At 46.0% G+C, this 14,741-nt stretch overlaps 1 protein-coding gene and 1 long non-coding RNA gene across 2 annotated transcripts in view; one reads left to right on the top strand and one right to left on the bottom strand.

Moving 5' to 3' along the window:
* Nucleotides 1-14,741, bottom strand: part of LOC310695547 — a 132,170-nt gene that overhangs the window by 20,520 nt on the left and 96,909 nt on the right. The gene's annotated exons all lie outside the window — the stretch shown is intronic.
* The window catches only part of VPS53 (VPS53 subunit of GARP complex), a 55,822-nt gene continuing 51,157 nt past the window's right edge, over nt 10,077-14,741 (top strand). The window contains exon 1 of the mRNA XM_083479849.1: nt 10,077-10,133. Within this exon, the coding sequence (XP_083335975.1) occupies nt 10,092-10,133 (42 nt within the window). The 5' untranslated portion in view covers nt 10,077-10,091. The remainder of the gene's footprint in view (nt 10,134-14,741) is intronic.

Genomic DNA, 14,741 nt, shown 5'->3' with positions numbered 1-14,741 from the left:
TCTAACCTGGCGTGTTTTAGTTTCGTTTTTTAAAACAAGGATGGCTAAGATGTACTTAAAAGAAAAGAAAAATACAGGAAAGGGGAGCTTTTTCCAGCCCGAGGGCCGCATTCCCTCATGTTGGCGGGGGCGGGCCAGGACAATGGTGGGTGTGGCTAGGGGCAAAAGGGGGTGGGGGGTTGGATGTGACTGCATTTCAGCGAAGCAAAGTTCTCTACGCACAGACCTCTCCATCGTTCATTCTCCATCCAGGCAAGAAAGAGACGGATACCGTAAGCACCTCTTAGCGACAAATCCCAGTCGGGCAAAAGCGCCAAAGGAGGGTATGAAGCGTGGCTGGTGGGGGCGTGGCCTACAGAAAAGGGGGCGTGGCCTAAGGAGCATCCGGAAGGCTGTACTATACAGTGGTACCTCGGGTTACAGACGCTTGAGGTTACAGACTCCGCTAACCCAGAAATATTACCTCGGGTTAAGAACTTTGCTTCAGGATGAGAACAGAAATTGTGCAGGAGGCCCCATTAGCTAAAGTGGTGCTTCAGGTTAAGAACAGTTTCAGGTTAAGTGCTTAACCTGAGGTACCACTGTACTTGGCCCTGGGCCTAAAGTTCCCCATTCATCCTCTATCACCCAGGGTTGCCATATTTCAGAAAGGGCCCAGGGCCGCCCACTGAGCTTCACAGCCTTCCTGATCCTACTCCAATCCTTTATAACTGCTGTTCTTCTAATCCCTGAAAAGGAGATGGTTGTGATATCTCCCGTCTTAGGGCTAGGGTGGAGATGGCCTGAGTTAATATTTAAAACTGTTGAGGTGGATGGCGAAGGCGGGTAAGCTGTCAAGTTCGATTTGGATCTCAAAACCACCTACAGATCTTGCAAAATGTGGATTAGAAGGCAATGGGGAGTGGAAAGGCTGCCTGCTGTGCCAGAGATCATAGAGTGTAGCCTAGAAAAGGGAATGCTGGAATATAAAACTCTATGCCAGTGTTTTTCAACCACTGTTCCGCGGCACACTAGTGTGCCGCGAGATGTTGCCTGGTGTGCCGTGAGAAAAATTGAAAAATTCAAAAGATTTTTTTTATAATTTTTTTTTCAAATTTTCGCCCACTAGGCGGGCGCCGGATTGTGTCCTGGGTATGAGGTGGGGTGGGGTTTTTGACCCCACCCTCGGCCAGCAGGGGCGCCAATTGGCGCTCCTCAGGGGGACAACCTCCACTTTTCTGATGTCCGGGCTGTGATTGGTCCTGACTCCAGCCTGGACCTATCACAGTAGGACATCATCTTCCAACTTCCTTCCAGCCCGAGCACAGTGTGCGCAGCAGCGGAGAGAAGAAGACGTCACGACTTGAGTCACCAGGAGGACCAGAGAAGTTGTCATTTTATTTCTCTTCAGTCTCCACTGTATGCCTTGACTGGGTTAGGGACCCTTATAGCTCAGCATCAGTTGGTGGAAAGGACATGACTTTACAGGAGCAGGAGGAACTAACTGAACTGAGACAAAATCGTGGTTTCAAGCTAAGATTTGCTGATCTACCTTTGGACAGTTTTTGGTTAGATACTGCCAAGGAGTTCCCCCTTCTGGCAAACAAAGCTATTTTGACATTGCTCCCATTTTCCACTACATATCTCTGTGAGTTGAGCTTTTCAAGCATGATTGCTATAAAAACTAAATACAGAGAGAGACTGAGAGCTGTTCACGAAGAGCTACGTGTGTGTCTTTCTTCGATTCCAGCCAGAATATCAGCTTTGTGTTCAGCCAAACAGGCCCAGGTTGCGCACTGAATAAAGTATTTTATAATTTTTCATATTTCTGTTTACTTACTATTTCATAATAAAGTAATTATAAAATACTTTCTTTGTGTTTATTTGATTCCTATTCAAGAGAATTACTTTACATATAGTCAATATAGGCACAGAGTTAAATTTTTTAACATTTTCTAATGGTGGTGTGCCTCGTGATTTTTTTCATGAAACAAGTGTGCCTTTGCCCAAAAAAGGTTGAAAAACACTGGCTTCGGGAGGACTGAACGATGGGCACAGGTCTTGCTATCCAAACACTCACTGTACAAAAATTCACTTATCCAAATCAGTACCCAAACACACTGCAGCTTCAGATATCCAAACAGCCTGCATATATAGTGCCTTATTTTTTGTGTTTTGTTGGTCCATGGCAGTCATTTCACCAGAAACCACGGCAGGATGGAGCAAGGGGGAGAGATCGGATAAATATGATTGCATTTCCCCCTTCTTTGCTTGCCTTTTGCAAGATTTCAGTGGGCTTTCCAGGGTTTTCCTGTCATGCTAGCATCAAAATTTAAGCCTCTGCTACAAACACCACTAATGACAAAGGCTTCGAACCATGAACATGTGCTTCTTAATTATGGGTAGGCAAACGAAGGCCCGGGGGCCGGATCTGGCCCAATCGCCTTCAAAATCCATCCCGTGGATGGTCCGGGAATCAGCTTGTTTTTACATGAGTGGAACGTGTGCTTTTATTTAAAATGCATCTCTGGGTTATTTGTGGGTCTGTGATAGGAATTTTATGGTCTTCGACATATGGTAATGTTCATAAGCGTACCAACCGAGCACATACATAGATCAGCACAGGAAGACCGACCTGGAACCATTTTGATTCCTAAACTAAGCAAATGTTTTCTCTGCAAGGTCAAAGTGGGACACCTCCCATTGTCTTCCTTCACAAATCTTGTCTTGAGGCACATTTAAGATGTGAATAGGGTGTGATCCTGTGACCTGGCCCAGGAACTAAGTATTTATCACTACAAAAGACTGGCCAAGCTCCCCAGGCAATCCAATCAAGTGACCTGCCAGACAGGAGATAAACAACAACAGGAGAAAAACAACATTCAAATTTCTGTTTAGGCTGCCTTTTCTGTAATATAGGTGTGATGTATCTGAGGGGTGGTCTTAGGTTACACCCCTTCTGTGATGTATTTATGATGTTTCTGGGGGTGGCCTTGATCTACAGGGTGGCAATTTCAAAAGTCTTTATAAGGCCTTGCATGCCATTGTTCTGGGTTCCTCCTCTCTCCTGTGGGTGAGGGAACCACCCTGTTGCAACAGATCAATAAAGATAAAGCTTACTAGCTGCTTTGCTTCTCAGTATTCTCTGGTTGGCCTCTGTTATGCTCTCCCACCAATAGGGAACCTATGTAGTTATCTCACGTTTGGACTACTGCAACGCGCTCTACGTGGGGCTACCTTTGAAGGTGACCCGGAAACTGCAATTAATCCAGAATGTGGCAGCTAGACTGGTGACTGGGAGTGGCCACCGGGACCACATAACACCGGTTCTGAGAGATCTGCATTGGCTCCCAGTATGTTTCCGAGCACAATTCAAAGTGTTGGTGCAGACCTTTATAGCCCTAAACGGCCTCGGTCCTGTATACCTGAAGGAGCGTCTCCACCCCCATCATTCTGCCCGGACGCTGAGATCCAGCTCTGAGGGCCTTCTGGCGGTTCCCTAATTGCGAGAAGTGAGGTTACAGGGAACCAGACAGAGGGCCTTCTCGGTAGTGGCGCCTGCCCTGTGGAACGCCCTCCCATGAGATGTCAAAGAGATAAACAGTTACCGGTACCTGACATTCAGAAGACATCTTAAGTCAGCCCTGTTCAGGGAAGTTTTTAATATGTAACGCTGTACTGTTTTTAACACTTGATTGGGAGCCGCCCAGAGTGGCTGGGGAAACTCAGCCAGATGGGCGGGAAATAAATAAATAAATAAAATAAAATAAAATAAAATAAAATGTAAGGACTCTATATGGGCTCTTGGATACCCCATAAGGGAAAAGGGCAATTTTTTGTTTACAACAGGGCATAGGAATTCATTTATATATATTTTTCCAAAATACAGTCCAGCCCCCCCACAAGATCTGAGGGACAGTGGACCGGCCCCCTGCTGAAAAAGTTTGCTGACCCCTGTTCTTCGTCAATATGGCAACCCATTTGCAAACCTCTGCTCACCTCTTTCAAAGCGTTATTTGAGGGGTCGAACTCTTGCAAAAGGCCGGCTTTTTACGAGGCAGGCCATTTTTATAAAACGCCACCATGAGCTCCTGTGTAGTGTAAACATGGCTGGACAACCGTTGTGGGTGTGCCAATCACGAGAGCCTTGTGTTCCCTCTGCTGAGAAATTCCTGTTTCAGAATCTAGAAGTGGCAAGACAGGTCTGGCTGTTCCCCATCTCTGGACGACACCACTGTGTTTTGATGCGCTGTGCTGATGCCAGCAAGGCCTGGCACGGGCAAGAGAAAACTGGCATCCCTTAGGCTTCAAAACACCCGCCTGTTCTATTCTTTTTGTAAAATTATTCCTTTATGTACCTGACTGTGTTAATTGCTTCGCACGAACATATCTCACAGCAATCTCACAATTGCTATTAAACTGCAGTTTCATATGCAAAAAAACCCCAATTAAACGCAATTCCATTCATTTTTTTAAAAAATGTATATCAAATTCTCTGTATAGAGACAGTTAAAAACAATATATGAAGACAGTTCCATAGATTAAATGCAAATTTTAATCCAAGGCAGATACATTGTACAAACGCCAAATATTTAAAGCTGCACACACACCCCTCCAATAATACTGTAAAGGGACCCCTGACCATTAGGTCCAGTCGTGACTGACTCTGGGTTTTGGCACTCATCTCGCTTTATTGGCCGAGGGAGCCGGCGTACAGCTTCCGGGTCATGTGGCCAGCATGACTAAGCTGCTTCTGGCAAACCAGAGCAGCGCACGGAAATGCCGTTTATCTTCCCGCAGGAGTGGTACCTATTTATCTACTTGCACTTTGACGTGCTTTCAAACTGCTAGGTTGGCAGGAGCAGGGACCGAGGAACGGGCGCTCACCCCGTGGCGGGGATTTGAACCGCCGACCTTCTGATCGGCAAGTCCTAGGCTCTGTGGTTTAACCCACAGCGCCACCCGCGTCCCTTATTTTACCCATTACAGAGCTACAAATCCCAACACGAACAACAGTTCCCGGTACACTTTGGTGGTGGTAGTGAAATGTGCTTTAAATGTGCGGTGTGTGAACAGCCGAAGAAAATATAGGTTGGCAGTCAACTATGTTTTTTTTTTAATCAAAAGCAGACCCACTTCAAATAATGACAATGGCAAAATTAGACCCATTGACTTCAATGAGTCTGACTTTGTTGAGAGGTCATTCCTTTCTATGTGCTTACTCTTGAGCAAAGCTTAGCTGAGCACCACCCATAATTCTGCCTCTGGGAATATTGTTTCCACACATAGGCAAGCGTAATCAGTAAATGAATTTAATTGGGCTGTAGCTGTCACCTCATAGGTCCCTGCCCCAATGAGCTTACAAATTACATTTCGACTATGCCAGGTGGAGTGAGAGAGAGTAACTATGGGCAGAGCTGGCATCCACCCCTGCCATCCTTTGCCAGCTCAGCTGATTCCTGCCCTGGATCCACACCCAGGGAGAGAAAAAGTCGTTCCAGTGCTGTGAGTAATGCTGGAACTTTGGGCCACGCTGCCTTGCCAACATCCCGCAATCCCCCTGAAGTATTGTCCAGAATCAAAATACAGTGGTACCTCGGGTTAAGTACTTAAGTCCGTTCTTAACCTGAAACTGTTCTTAACCTGAAGCACCACTTTAGCTAATGGGGCCTCCCGCTGCCACCGCACGATTTCTGTTCTCATCCTGAAGCAAAGTTCTTAACCTGAAGCACTATTTCTGGGTTAGCGGAGTCTGTAACCTGAAGCGTATGTAACCCGAGGTACCACTGAATAGTGAAATGGGTCTTAAATGCTCCTAGCTATGATACCTATTGCCACCCACCCAATCAGAGGGGTTGAGAAACACTGATTTGCCAAGCTACACATACCATCCTGGCAAGGTAACAATGCGTCCCGGGTGAGGAAACCTAACCACCCTCATGATCGTGTCACCACCGCTGTATGTAAGCACTAGGTTCTGCCCTCCTGTTAAATAAAACAGCCATCCACACATGAATTAAGCTTTGTCGAACGCCTGATGCCGGCCTGCAGGTGGTAGCTCAAAATCCACCCTGGAAGTTGGTGGGAAGTTTGTGTGTTCAGGCAGAATCACCTACGCTTCCTCCGTTTATCTCTTGTTTTCCCTTTCCGCCCACTGCTCTGTTGTCTTCCAGTTTCTAAATTGTATGCCCCTTGGGGCAGAGACTTGCTGTCTCCTTATTTGCAAAGTGCCACGCTGCAACAATGCACCCGTTAAATGTAATCTTTGGGGGAAACATAATCAGATTTTGCCCTAGAGTAGGCCTTACGCAAGGGACGCGGGTTGCGCTGTGGGTTAAACCACAGAGCCTAGGACTTGCCGATCAGAAGGTCGCCAGTTCGAATCCCCGTGGCGGGGTGAGCTCCCGTTGCTCGGTCCCTGCTCCTGCCCACCTAGCAGTTCGAAAGCACGTCAAAGTGCAAGTAGATAAATAGGTACCGCTCTGGTGGGAAGGTAAACGGCGTTTCCGTGCGCTGCTCTGGTTTGCCAGAAGCGGCTTAGTCCTGCTGGCCACATGACCCAGAAGCTGTACGCCGGCTCCCTCGGCCAGTAAAGCGAGATGAGCGCCGCAACCCCAGAGTCGGCCACGACTGGACCTAATGGTCAGGGGTCCCTTTACCTTTACCTAGGCCTTGCGCAACCTGACGCTTTCCAGATATTTTGGACAACAAAGCCTATGAGTGCCGGCCTCCACCAAGGCTGTTGTGGGGGGTGATGGGGGCTGGTGTGGGGGGTGATAACCCAGAGAACTTCTGCCAGTCAGTGTCAATGGTAGTCAGCTACATGGACCAATAGTCTTAATCATCTTAAGGCTGTCTTCCCGGGTCATAGTGGAGCTATGGCAATTCTTCTAGTAGCTTTCACTAGGCGTCCTTATCAGCTACACAAACACTCCAGTTCATTTCACAAGTGACTGTCTCTTGGGTCTCGCTGGGATAGGGACAAGAGAGGACTCCTGCATGTTGAGGTCTAGCAACTTGAACTTTTTTCAAACGGGCCCTTTGAATGTGTCCACAGGCTGGGGGGGGGGGCAAAAGCAAACAGAATAAGGAATATAAAAAGGGCTTAAGTGGCACATAGATGCCAGCCATTCCCAACTGGGTGCCCTCAGGATGTTTTGCACTACATCTCCCATCAGGCTCAGCCAGCACAGCTTGATGGAATTTGTTCTCTGCAGTGGCTTTTTAAGAAACATTTATCACTAAAAAATGTGCATTTTTTGCTGAGTTTTTTTTTGGGGGGGGGAGAGAACCTGCAGTCGGGCTACATTTCCCATCACCCGACCATTGGCTGGGGCTGATGGGAGTTGGAAGGCCACAGCTTCCATATCCCCAGATACCCGACTCCCACCCACCCCCTAAAAGAAACCTTTGCAGGAATACAGTGGTACGTCGGGTTAAGTACTTAATTCGTTCCGGAAGTCCGTTCTTAACCTGAAACTGTTCTTAACCTGAAGCACCACTTTAGCTAATGGGGCCTCCTGCTGCCGCCGCGCCGCCGGAGCACGATTTCTGTTCTCATCCTTAAGCAAAGCTCTTAACCTGAAGCACTATTTCTGGGTTAGCAGAGTCTGTAACCTGAAGCGTATGTAACCCAAGGTACCACTGTAATTAGTTGCAATTATTCAAACCTGATTACAGCAGAAATCTCCGCGGCACAAAAACTTGGTTAGGGACGTGAGTGATTCCCACTCACTTTCAATTTTCCGGCTAATGTTAGTGCACTCTTAACTCCCACCCACTGATAATATTCTGGAAAGGAAAATAGTGGTGGAGGTTTTAATCTAGGGCCCAGACACGACAATTTCAGCCCTCCTTCACATCCCATATAGTTCTTGAGCAGATGTGATAAAGCCAGACATGTCTTTCTAATTAGTTTTATTTTCATTTCCTACCTCCACCCTTCCTCCCCACTTAAAATAGCTGCAAACTGCCTTCTTCCCTCCTTAAATGGAAACAAACATGTCAATAAGAAGACAGTCCTAATTGCCCTGAATTAGTACACACCCAGCTACAAAGCCATCTTTGACTCAGGAACACCATGGGAACACCAACAAGGAGGAAACTACATTCCAAGAATATTAATTTATCCAATCGGGACTGGAAACTTGAGTGGTGAGATGTGATGGGTGTGCCTGAAATATTTCACTCTTTTTTTTATTATTGCTTCAGGACAGGGACATCCCAGGTTCAGTCCTCAACATCTGCAGGCAGAGCCAGATGTGTATGAATTAAGTGGCCAAAATTAACGATTTACTCAGTTGCTTCAAGAGAGCAGCTGAACTGACCTGGCAATCTAACACAGTGTTCCTCCACCTTGGCTTCCAAGATTTATCATCACTATCACCATCATCAATTAAATTTGTATTCCACCTTTCATATGTAGATCTCAGGATAGTTCACAGCATAAGATAAAGTATACAGACACAAAATACAAGATAAAAACAAGAACAATAAACCTCCTGGACTACATCTCTCACCGTCCATCGTAATTGGCCAGCTTAGCCAATGGTCAGTGTTATAAGAATTTTAAGGTCTCAAATATAGAATAAATATTCATAAACGCACACTTATCTAAAGATATGAACCATGTGTCTGAAATAGTAAGGGAGAGCAATCCTGAAGCCATTTTGACTCTCCCAATGACCGCAAATATTCCTCTGCAGTAAAGGAGAAAGCCTTCCCATTGTCTTTTTGCTTGCAAATCCTGTCTTAAGGGCGAATTTGTGTCTGAATAGGGTGAACCTGTAACCAGGACTCAGGAACTATTAACCATCACAAAAGAATGGCCAGACTGCCCAGGAAATGCAATCAGTGACCATTATCAGGTGTCCTGGCGGGCAGGATTTCTGCCTCCTTCTGTGTTGTATGTATGATGTTTTGGGCAGTGGTCTTGGGCTACAGGGTGGCCAATTTCAAAAACCTATATAAGGGCTTGCACACCTTTGTTCTGGGTTCTCCTCCCTCCTGCGTGTGGTGAGTGGGGACTCTGTTTCAACAGTTCCTCTAAAAAAGATCAGGCTTACTAGCCGCTTTGCTTCTCAATATTCTCTGGTTGGCCTTTATTATTTCTCCTACCAATAGGGAACCCACTTACGGGCTCTGGAATACCCCATAAGCAAAAGGGAGCAGTTTTTCCTATAACAGGGATGATGTGAAATGTAGTCCAACACCATCTGGAGGTCCTAGGTTGCTGTTGTCATCTTGACCATCATGGTCATAGCAACCGCAGGAAATAATAATCCTATACAGTGGTGCCTCAGGTTAAGTACTTAGTTCGTTCCGGAGGTCCATACTTAACCTGAAACTGTTCTTAACCTGAAGCATCACTTTAGCTAATGGGGCCTCCTGCTGCCTCCAGAGCACAATTTCTGTTCTCATCCTGAAGCAAAGTTCTTAACCCGAGGTACTATTTCTGGGTTAGCGGAGTCTGTAACCTGAAGTGTATGTAACCTGAAGTACCACTGTACTCTGTTTGTCGTTGACATCCGTCTGTCTCCAGAGACAATGGAGTCTGCCTTCGGGGGTGAAGTCAGATTGCCGTGCTAGCAGCAGTGAAGTGACCTTCCTGGGGTGCAAGTCTGGGCAGGGTGTCTGGGGGTGCTGGGCTGCCCAGATGACAAACCCCCCCTCTCAGCCTCGCTGATGTGGTCCAAGGAAAAGCAGAGCGAGGTGTTGGGTGCCAGTTTGGCTGCAGGGGTTGGTGGAAAGAGGCGTACAAGGCGCCATCCAGCCGTCTTAGGGACCCCACTCCAGACTTGTGGAGGATTTACTCCTTAGCCTTTTCCTCTCCCAAATATATCCTGCAAGGCAGTGGAGGTTTAGGATCTCCCTTCTCCAAGATGGGCTCCCTTCCCAGGTAGATGAGCCCCACCTGCCCCTCACTTCCCTCCACAGCAGGGGCAGAAACAGCCTTCTTGGTCTTGACGGATGGACCCACTATTGCTCTTGTCCATTCATTCCGCAGGAGCCTGTCTTTGTATGCAGACAAACTCCCTAATTCACCGAGGGTTTGAGTCCCTACTAGCTACCCTCACCTGGTTGAGCCAGCCAGTTTGAAGCCATTTCCTGGGATGTTGCTGCTGCCGAATGCTGACAGCTTCCAGGAGCCACAGGTGAGAGATGAGAGCAGGGTGGGGACAACCAAAGGTGGACAAATGACCCCAGAAGGAGCATTGAATTTATTTATTATAAATTTAATTAACAACAACAAGGTGCCCCAGCAGACAACAACAACAACAACAACAACAACAACAACAACAACAACAACAACAACAACAACAACAACAACAACAACAAATTTATTTATACCCCGCCCATCTGGCTGGGTTTCCCCAGCCACTCTGGGCAGCTTCCAACAAAAGATTAAAAATACATTGAAACATCAGTCATTAAAAACTTTCCTAAACAGGGTTGCCTTCAGATGTCTTATAAATGTCAGGTAGCTGTTAATTTCTTTGAGGGTGTTTCACAGGGCGGGCACCACTACCAAGAAGGCCATCTGTCTGGTTCGCTGTAACATCACTTCTCACAATGAGGGAACCCCCAGAAGGCCCTTTTCGGAGCTGGACCTCAGTGTCTGGGCTGAGTGACAGGGGTGGAGACGCTCCTTCAGGTATACAGGACCGACGCCGTTAAGGGCTTGAAAGGTCAGCACCAACACTTTGAATTGTGCTTGGAAACGTACTGGGAGCCAATGTAGGTCTTTCAAGACCGGTGTTATGTGGTCTCGGCGGCTGCTCCCAGTCACCAGTCTAGCTGCCGCATTCTGGGTTAGTTGTAGTTTCCGAGTATACACCTCTATACACTGGTACAATATTGAAAAACAGTGTTGACCAAAATATGTCTTTACATTTAAACAACAACAACAACATCTTAAAATAGGTACGAAAAAGTTTAAAAAGTATAAAGTCAAATATATTTTGAAATACAAATGGTTAAGAGAACTGATACATCCAAAAGCATCCAGATAATTAAAACAAAATCAAATCATCCAATTAAACCATTGTAATTTAGCATACAAGCCTCAATAACATTTTTCATCGGCTTTTGGACCCCCACTGCAAATCGTGTAACTGTCTGTCATGAATTTGTTAGAATCAGACAACAAATATGTGATTTCTGTTTGATCATCACCATCAGGTATCTTAACTATGTCAGGAAAAAAACTTTGCCCTTGGGTCAGAATACAAGAAGCAGTGTATAAATGATGATAAAGATCTTCTGCTGCTTGGGCTCTAAACATTGGCGCTGTTCTACTGGAATTTTTTCTGCAACATGCCTCTAACTATTCTGACGGCGTCATCTGAAGCCGCAAAGCCAGAAAGGCTTTCTAAACGAACTAACCGGTAAATCATGTAGGTAAATCTCTAATCCATGTAATAATTTAAGAAAATGTAACTGTGACAAGAACGGTTTATGGAATGCTTGTAGATCTCGCTGAGCATAGAAATAACCCAGCTTATATTATCTCTCTCTATCTCTCTCTCTCTCTATATATATATATACCGGTATATATGTATATATATATATATGAGTCTGAGTGAGGGCCTGTTTTTAAGAACCTGCAGAAGTATATCAAAAGCAAACATTTGCTCTTCACAATTTGCTACCCAAGTAGTCTCTCTGTGCAGCTGTAGCTTCCATATTAAGAAGTTTAAAACAATACATAAACAAAACCATTAAAATAGAAGACTGTACGGGCAGAATTCCAGTCTCCGCTTTAATACTAGCTGCCGGTGGGCAAACCAAGTAATATTTTGAGGATTTTGTTTTGAATAATTTCCAGTTGACTGGAGGGTCAGATTCCCCAAACTACATTGACCTGGAATGACTTTCCTTCAGACAGTTTTGTACCAGCCAAAGAGACTTATTATTTTTAGTGATTGTTGTGCTCCTTCATTTAGATCAGCCTTCTCCAAATTGGTGCCCTCCAGATGGTTTCAACTACAAATCCCATCAGCCATTGTGGCCAATAGTTAGGGATGATGGGAATTGTAGTCCATCAACATCTGTAGGAGTTGGAAACGGTTGGTTTACATCAGGCGTGCCCAAGCTCGGCCCTCCAGCTGTTTTGGGACTACAACTCCCATCATCCCTAGCTAACAGGACCAGTGGTCATGGATGATGGGAGTTGTAGTCCAAAACAGCTGGAGGGCTGAGTTTGGGGATGCCTGGTTTACATCATTATTTATTGTTGTTGCTGTATATCATGACACATCTTAATAAACTACTGGTAGAGGGCTCAATGCATTTAGCCATTATCTACCTTTATCTCTCCTGATTCCTGACTTCAAACTCATACTGTGGGATTTACTAAAGGAGTAAATTTGCTGGTTCTGGGTCTCTCTGAGTGTTTACTCCCCCAGGTTACAGATCTGCTTGGGGCGATAGCTTAGGAGCCAAGAGAGACCACTGACAACGTGTTTCTGCTCTGTGAAGCATATCCCTGAATGGAGAGAAACATGCTAATTTCAGGAGATGAGAAGCTGTGTTGTAGTGGAGGGGGAACGTGGGCCCAGAAAGTAATATGGGCTGGCATGCCAGGCTAATTGACGGACCCCCTTGCCTTGGCAACTGAATGCAGAGATAATGACATTTCCAAGTTCATTTCTGGCAGATTAGCATAGGCTCAGAGAGAGAGGAAAAAAGAATCAAGCAGAGGCTAGGTACTACTTTTTCTTTTCTTTAATGCGGTTCCTACTTCACACCAGCTGCTCAGATGGTGACACTTCTTTGCAAGACCCTTTGCATTTCTCATTAAAAGCTAAAGGTTGCATTTTGTCAGACTGAAGCTCTTCTGTCAAAGCTCAAATGTGTTTTACGAGTTGAGTAAGTAAACACCACCGACTCCCAGGAGATTGCAGTCGTGCTGATCCTAATAACCGCTGGGTATTGTGAGGCCTTACTGCTGTTTCGGGGAGTGTGTGTGTGAATGATAACCAATAAATACAGCTGCCTTAATTTTTCAGAGCATCCTTGGGGTATGTGCGAGAGGCTATATATTTGAGGTTTCTCTCCCTCTCTCCACTTCTAGGATGAATCTAAAACCATTCCTGTTTGCTCGCAGGGCATTTCCTAACTGAAAGACACTGTTCCTGGCAACCTGCAATTATTAACTGCGAGAGCAAACAATTGGCTTTGTTCTTAAGTTTTAATCACCAACACGCTTCCTGCCCTGGGCTCCTTGAGGAGGAAGGGCGGGATATAAGTTGAATATACATAAATAAAAATAATATGCAGAGCGGCCGCCAAGACCATATAACACTGGTCTTGAAAGACCTACATTGACTCTCAGTACGTTTCAGAGTACAATTCAAAGTGTTGGTGCTGACCTTTAAAGCCCTAAAAGGCTTTGGCTCAGTATATCTGAAGGAGCGTCTCCACCCCCATCGTCCAGCCTGGATGCTGAGGTCCAGTGCCGAGGGCCTTCTGGCGGTTCCCTCCCTGCGAGAAGTGAGGTTACAGGGAACAAGGCAGAGGGCCTTCTCGGTGGTGGCGCCTGCCCTGTGGAACGCCCTTCCATCAGATGTCAAGGAGATAAACAACTATCTGACTTTTAGAAGACACCTGAAGGCAGCCCTCTTTAGGGAAGCTTTTAATGTTTGATGTTTTATTGTGTTTTTAATTTTTTTGGGGAGCCACCCAGAGTGGCTGGGGAAGCCCAGCCAGATGGGCGGGGTATAAATAATAAATTATTATTAGTAGTATTAAATTATAATAAGCTGCCACGGCGAGTCCCTACACTTCAGAATTTGCTGCAACGCCACTGAGATCAAAGTACTCACAAAGGCAGAAGAGCAGTGTTTGGTTAAGACGCTGGCAACCCTTGCCGGCAGAGGGAGGCCAGTTCCAGATTCTGAAACAGAGAAAAGGTTTGTGATAATAATAATAATTAATAATAATTTATTATTTATACCCCGCCCATCTGGCTGAGTTTCCCCAGCCACTCTGGGCAGCTTCCAATCAAGTGTTAAAAACAATACAGCATTAAATATTAAAAACTTCCCTAAACAGGGCTGCCTTCAGATGTCTTTGAAAGAGAAGATAACTGCTTATTTCCTTCACATCTGAAGGGAGGGCGTTCCACAGGGCGGGCGCCACTACCGAGAAGGCCCTCTGTCTGGTTCAAGGTGAAGCAAGGTGCTTCTGTAGCTACAGGAGCTGTAACTTCGCCAAAGGTTATTGTGCGGCATGTGAGGGCTTGCACGAAGCAGCTGGATGTGTTTGGAAATTTTCTATAAAGAGACGTCTCCCTGGAGCAATGTGAGGTGTTTGGTTTTTGAAAAAAACAACACGTACAGGCAAATACCAGAAGCAGTAAGAGCAATCATAGCTGTGGCGTAAGGAAATTGGAAGAGCTTGGCTTCAGGAACAGGGTCAAAGGGAGCCCATATATTCCAGGATCCTGTTCTCACAGTGGCCCCCAGATGCCCCCAAGCAGGACCTGGGGGCCACAGCAACTCTCCCTGCTTGTGATTTAGAGGCCTATTGCCTCTGGAAGTGGAGCAGGCAGAACGAAGCCATCATGGCTGTTGCAGAAAAATTAAAGGTTGGCCCAGTTGCCTAAGGGACTGAGTCCCCAAAGTCCATGATTGGCCAGAGAAGAATGGATGGAGGCAAAATCCAGTGAAAGCAAGGCAGATCTTTATTTTTCTGTTGCAACAGAGTCCCTCCACCCCCTTGCAAGGAGGTGAGCTACCCAGAACAAAGATGTGTTGAAA

This window comes from Podarcis liolepis (assembly GCF_965112155.1).
Source record: "Podarcis liolepis genome assembly, chromosome: 16".
In the NCBI taxonomy this organism is placed as follows: domain Eukaryota; kingdom Metazoa; phylum Chordata; class Lepidosauria; order Squamata; family Lacertidae; genus Podarcis; species Podarcis liolepis.
Note: the sequence above shows the minus strand (reverse complement) of the source record. Positions and strands in the feature narration are given on the sequence as shown.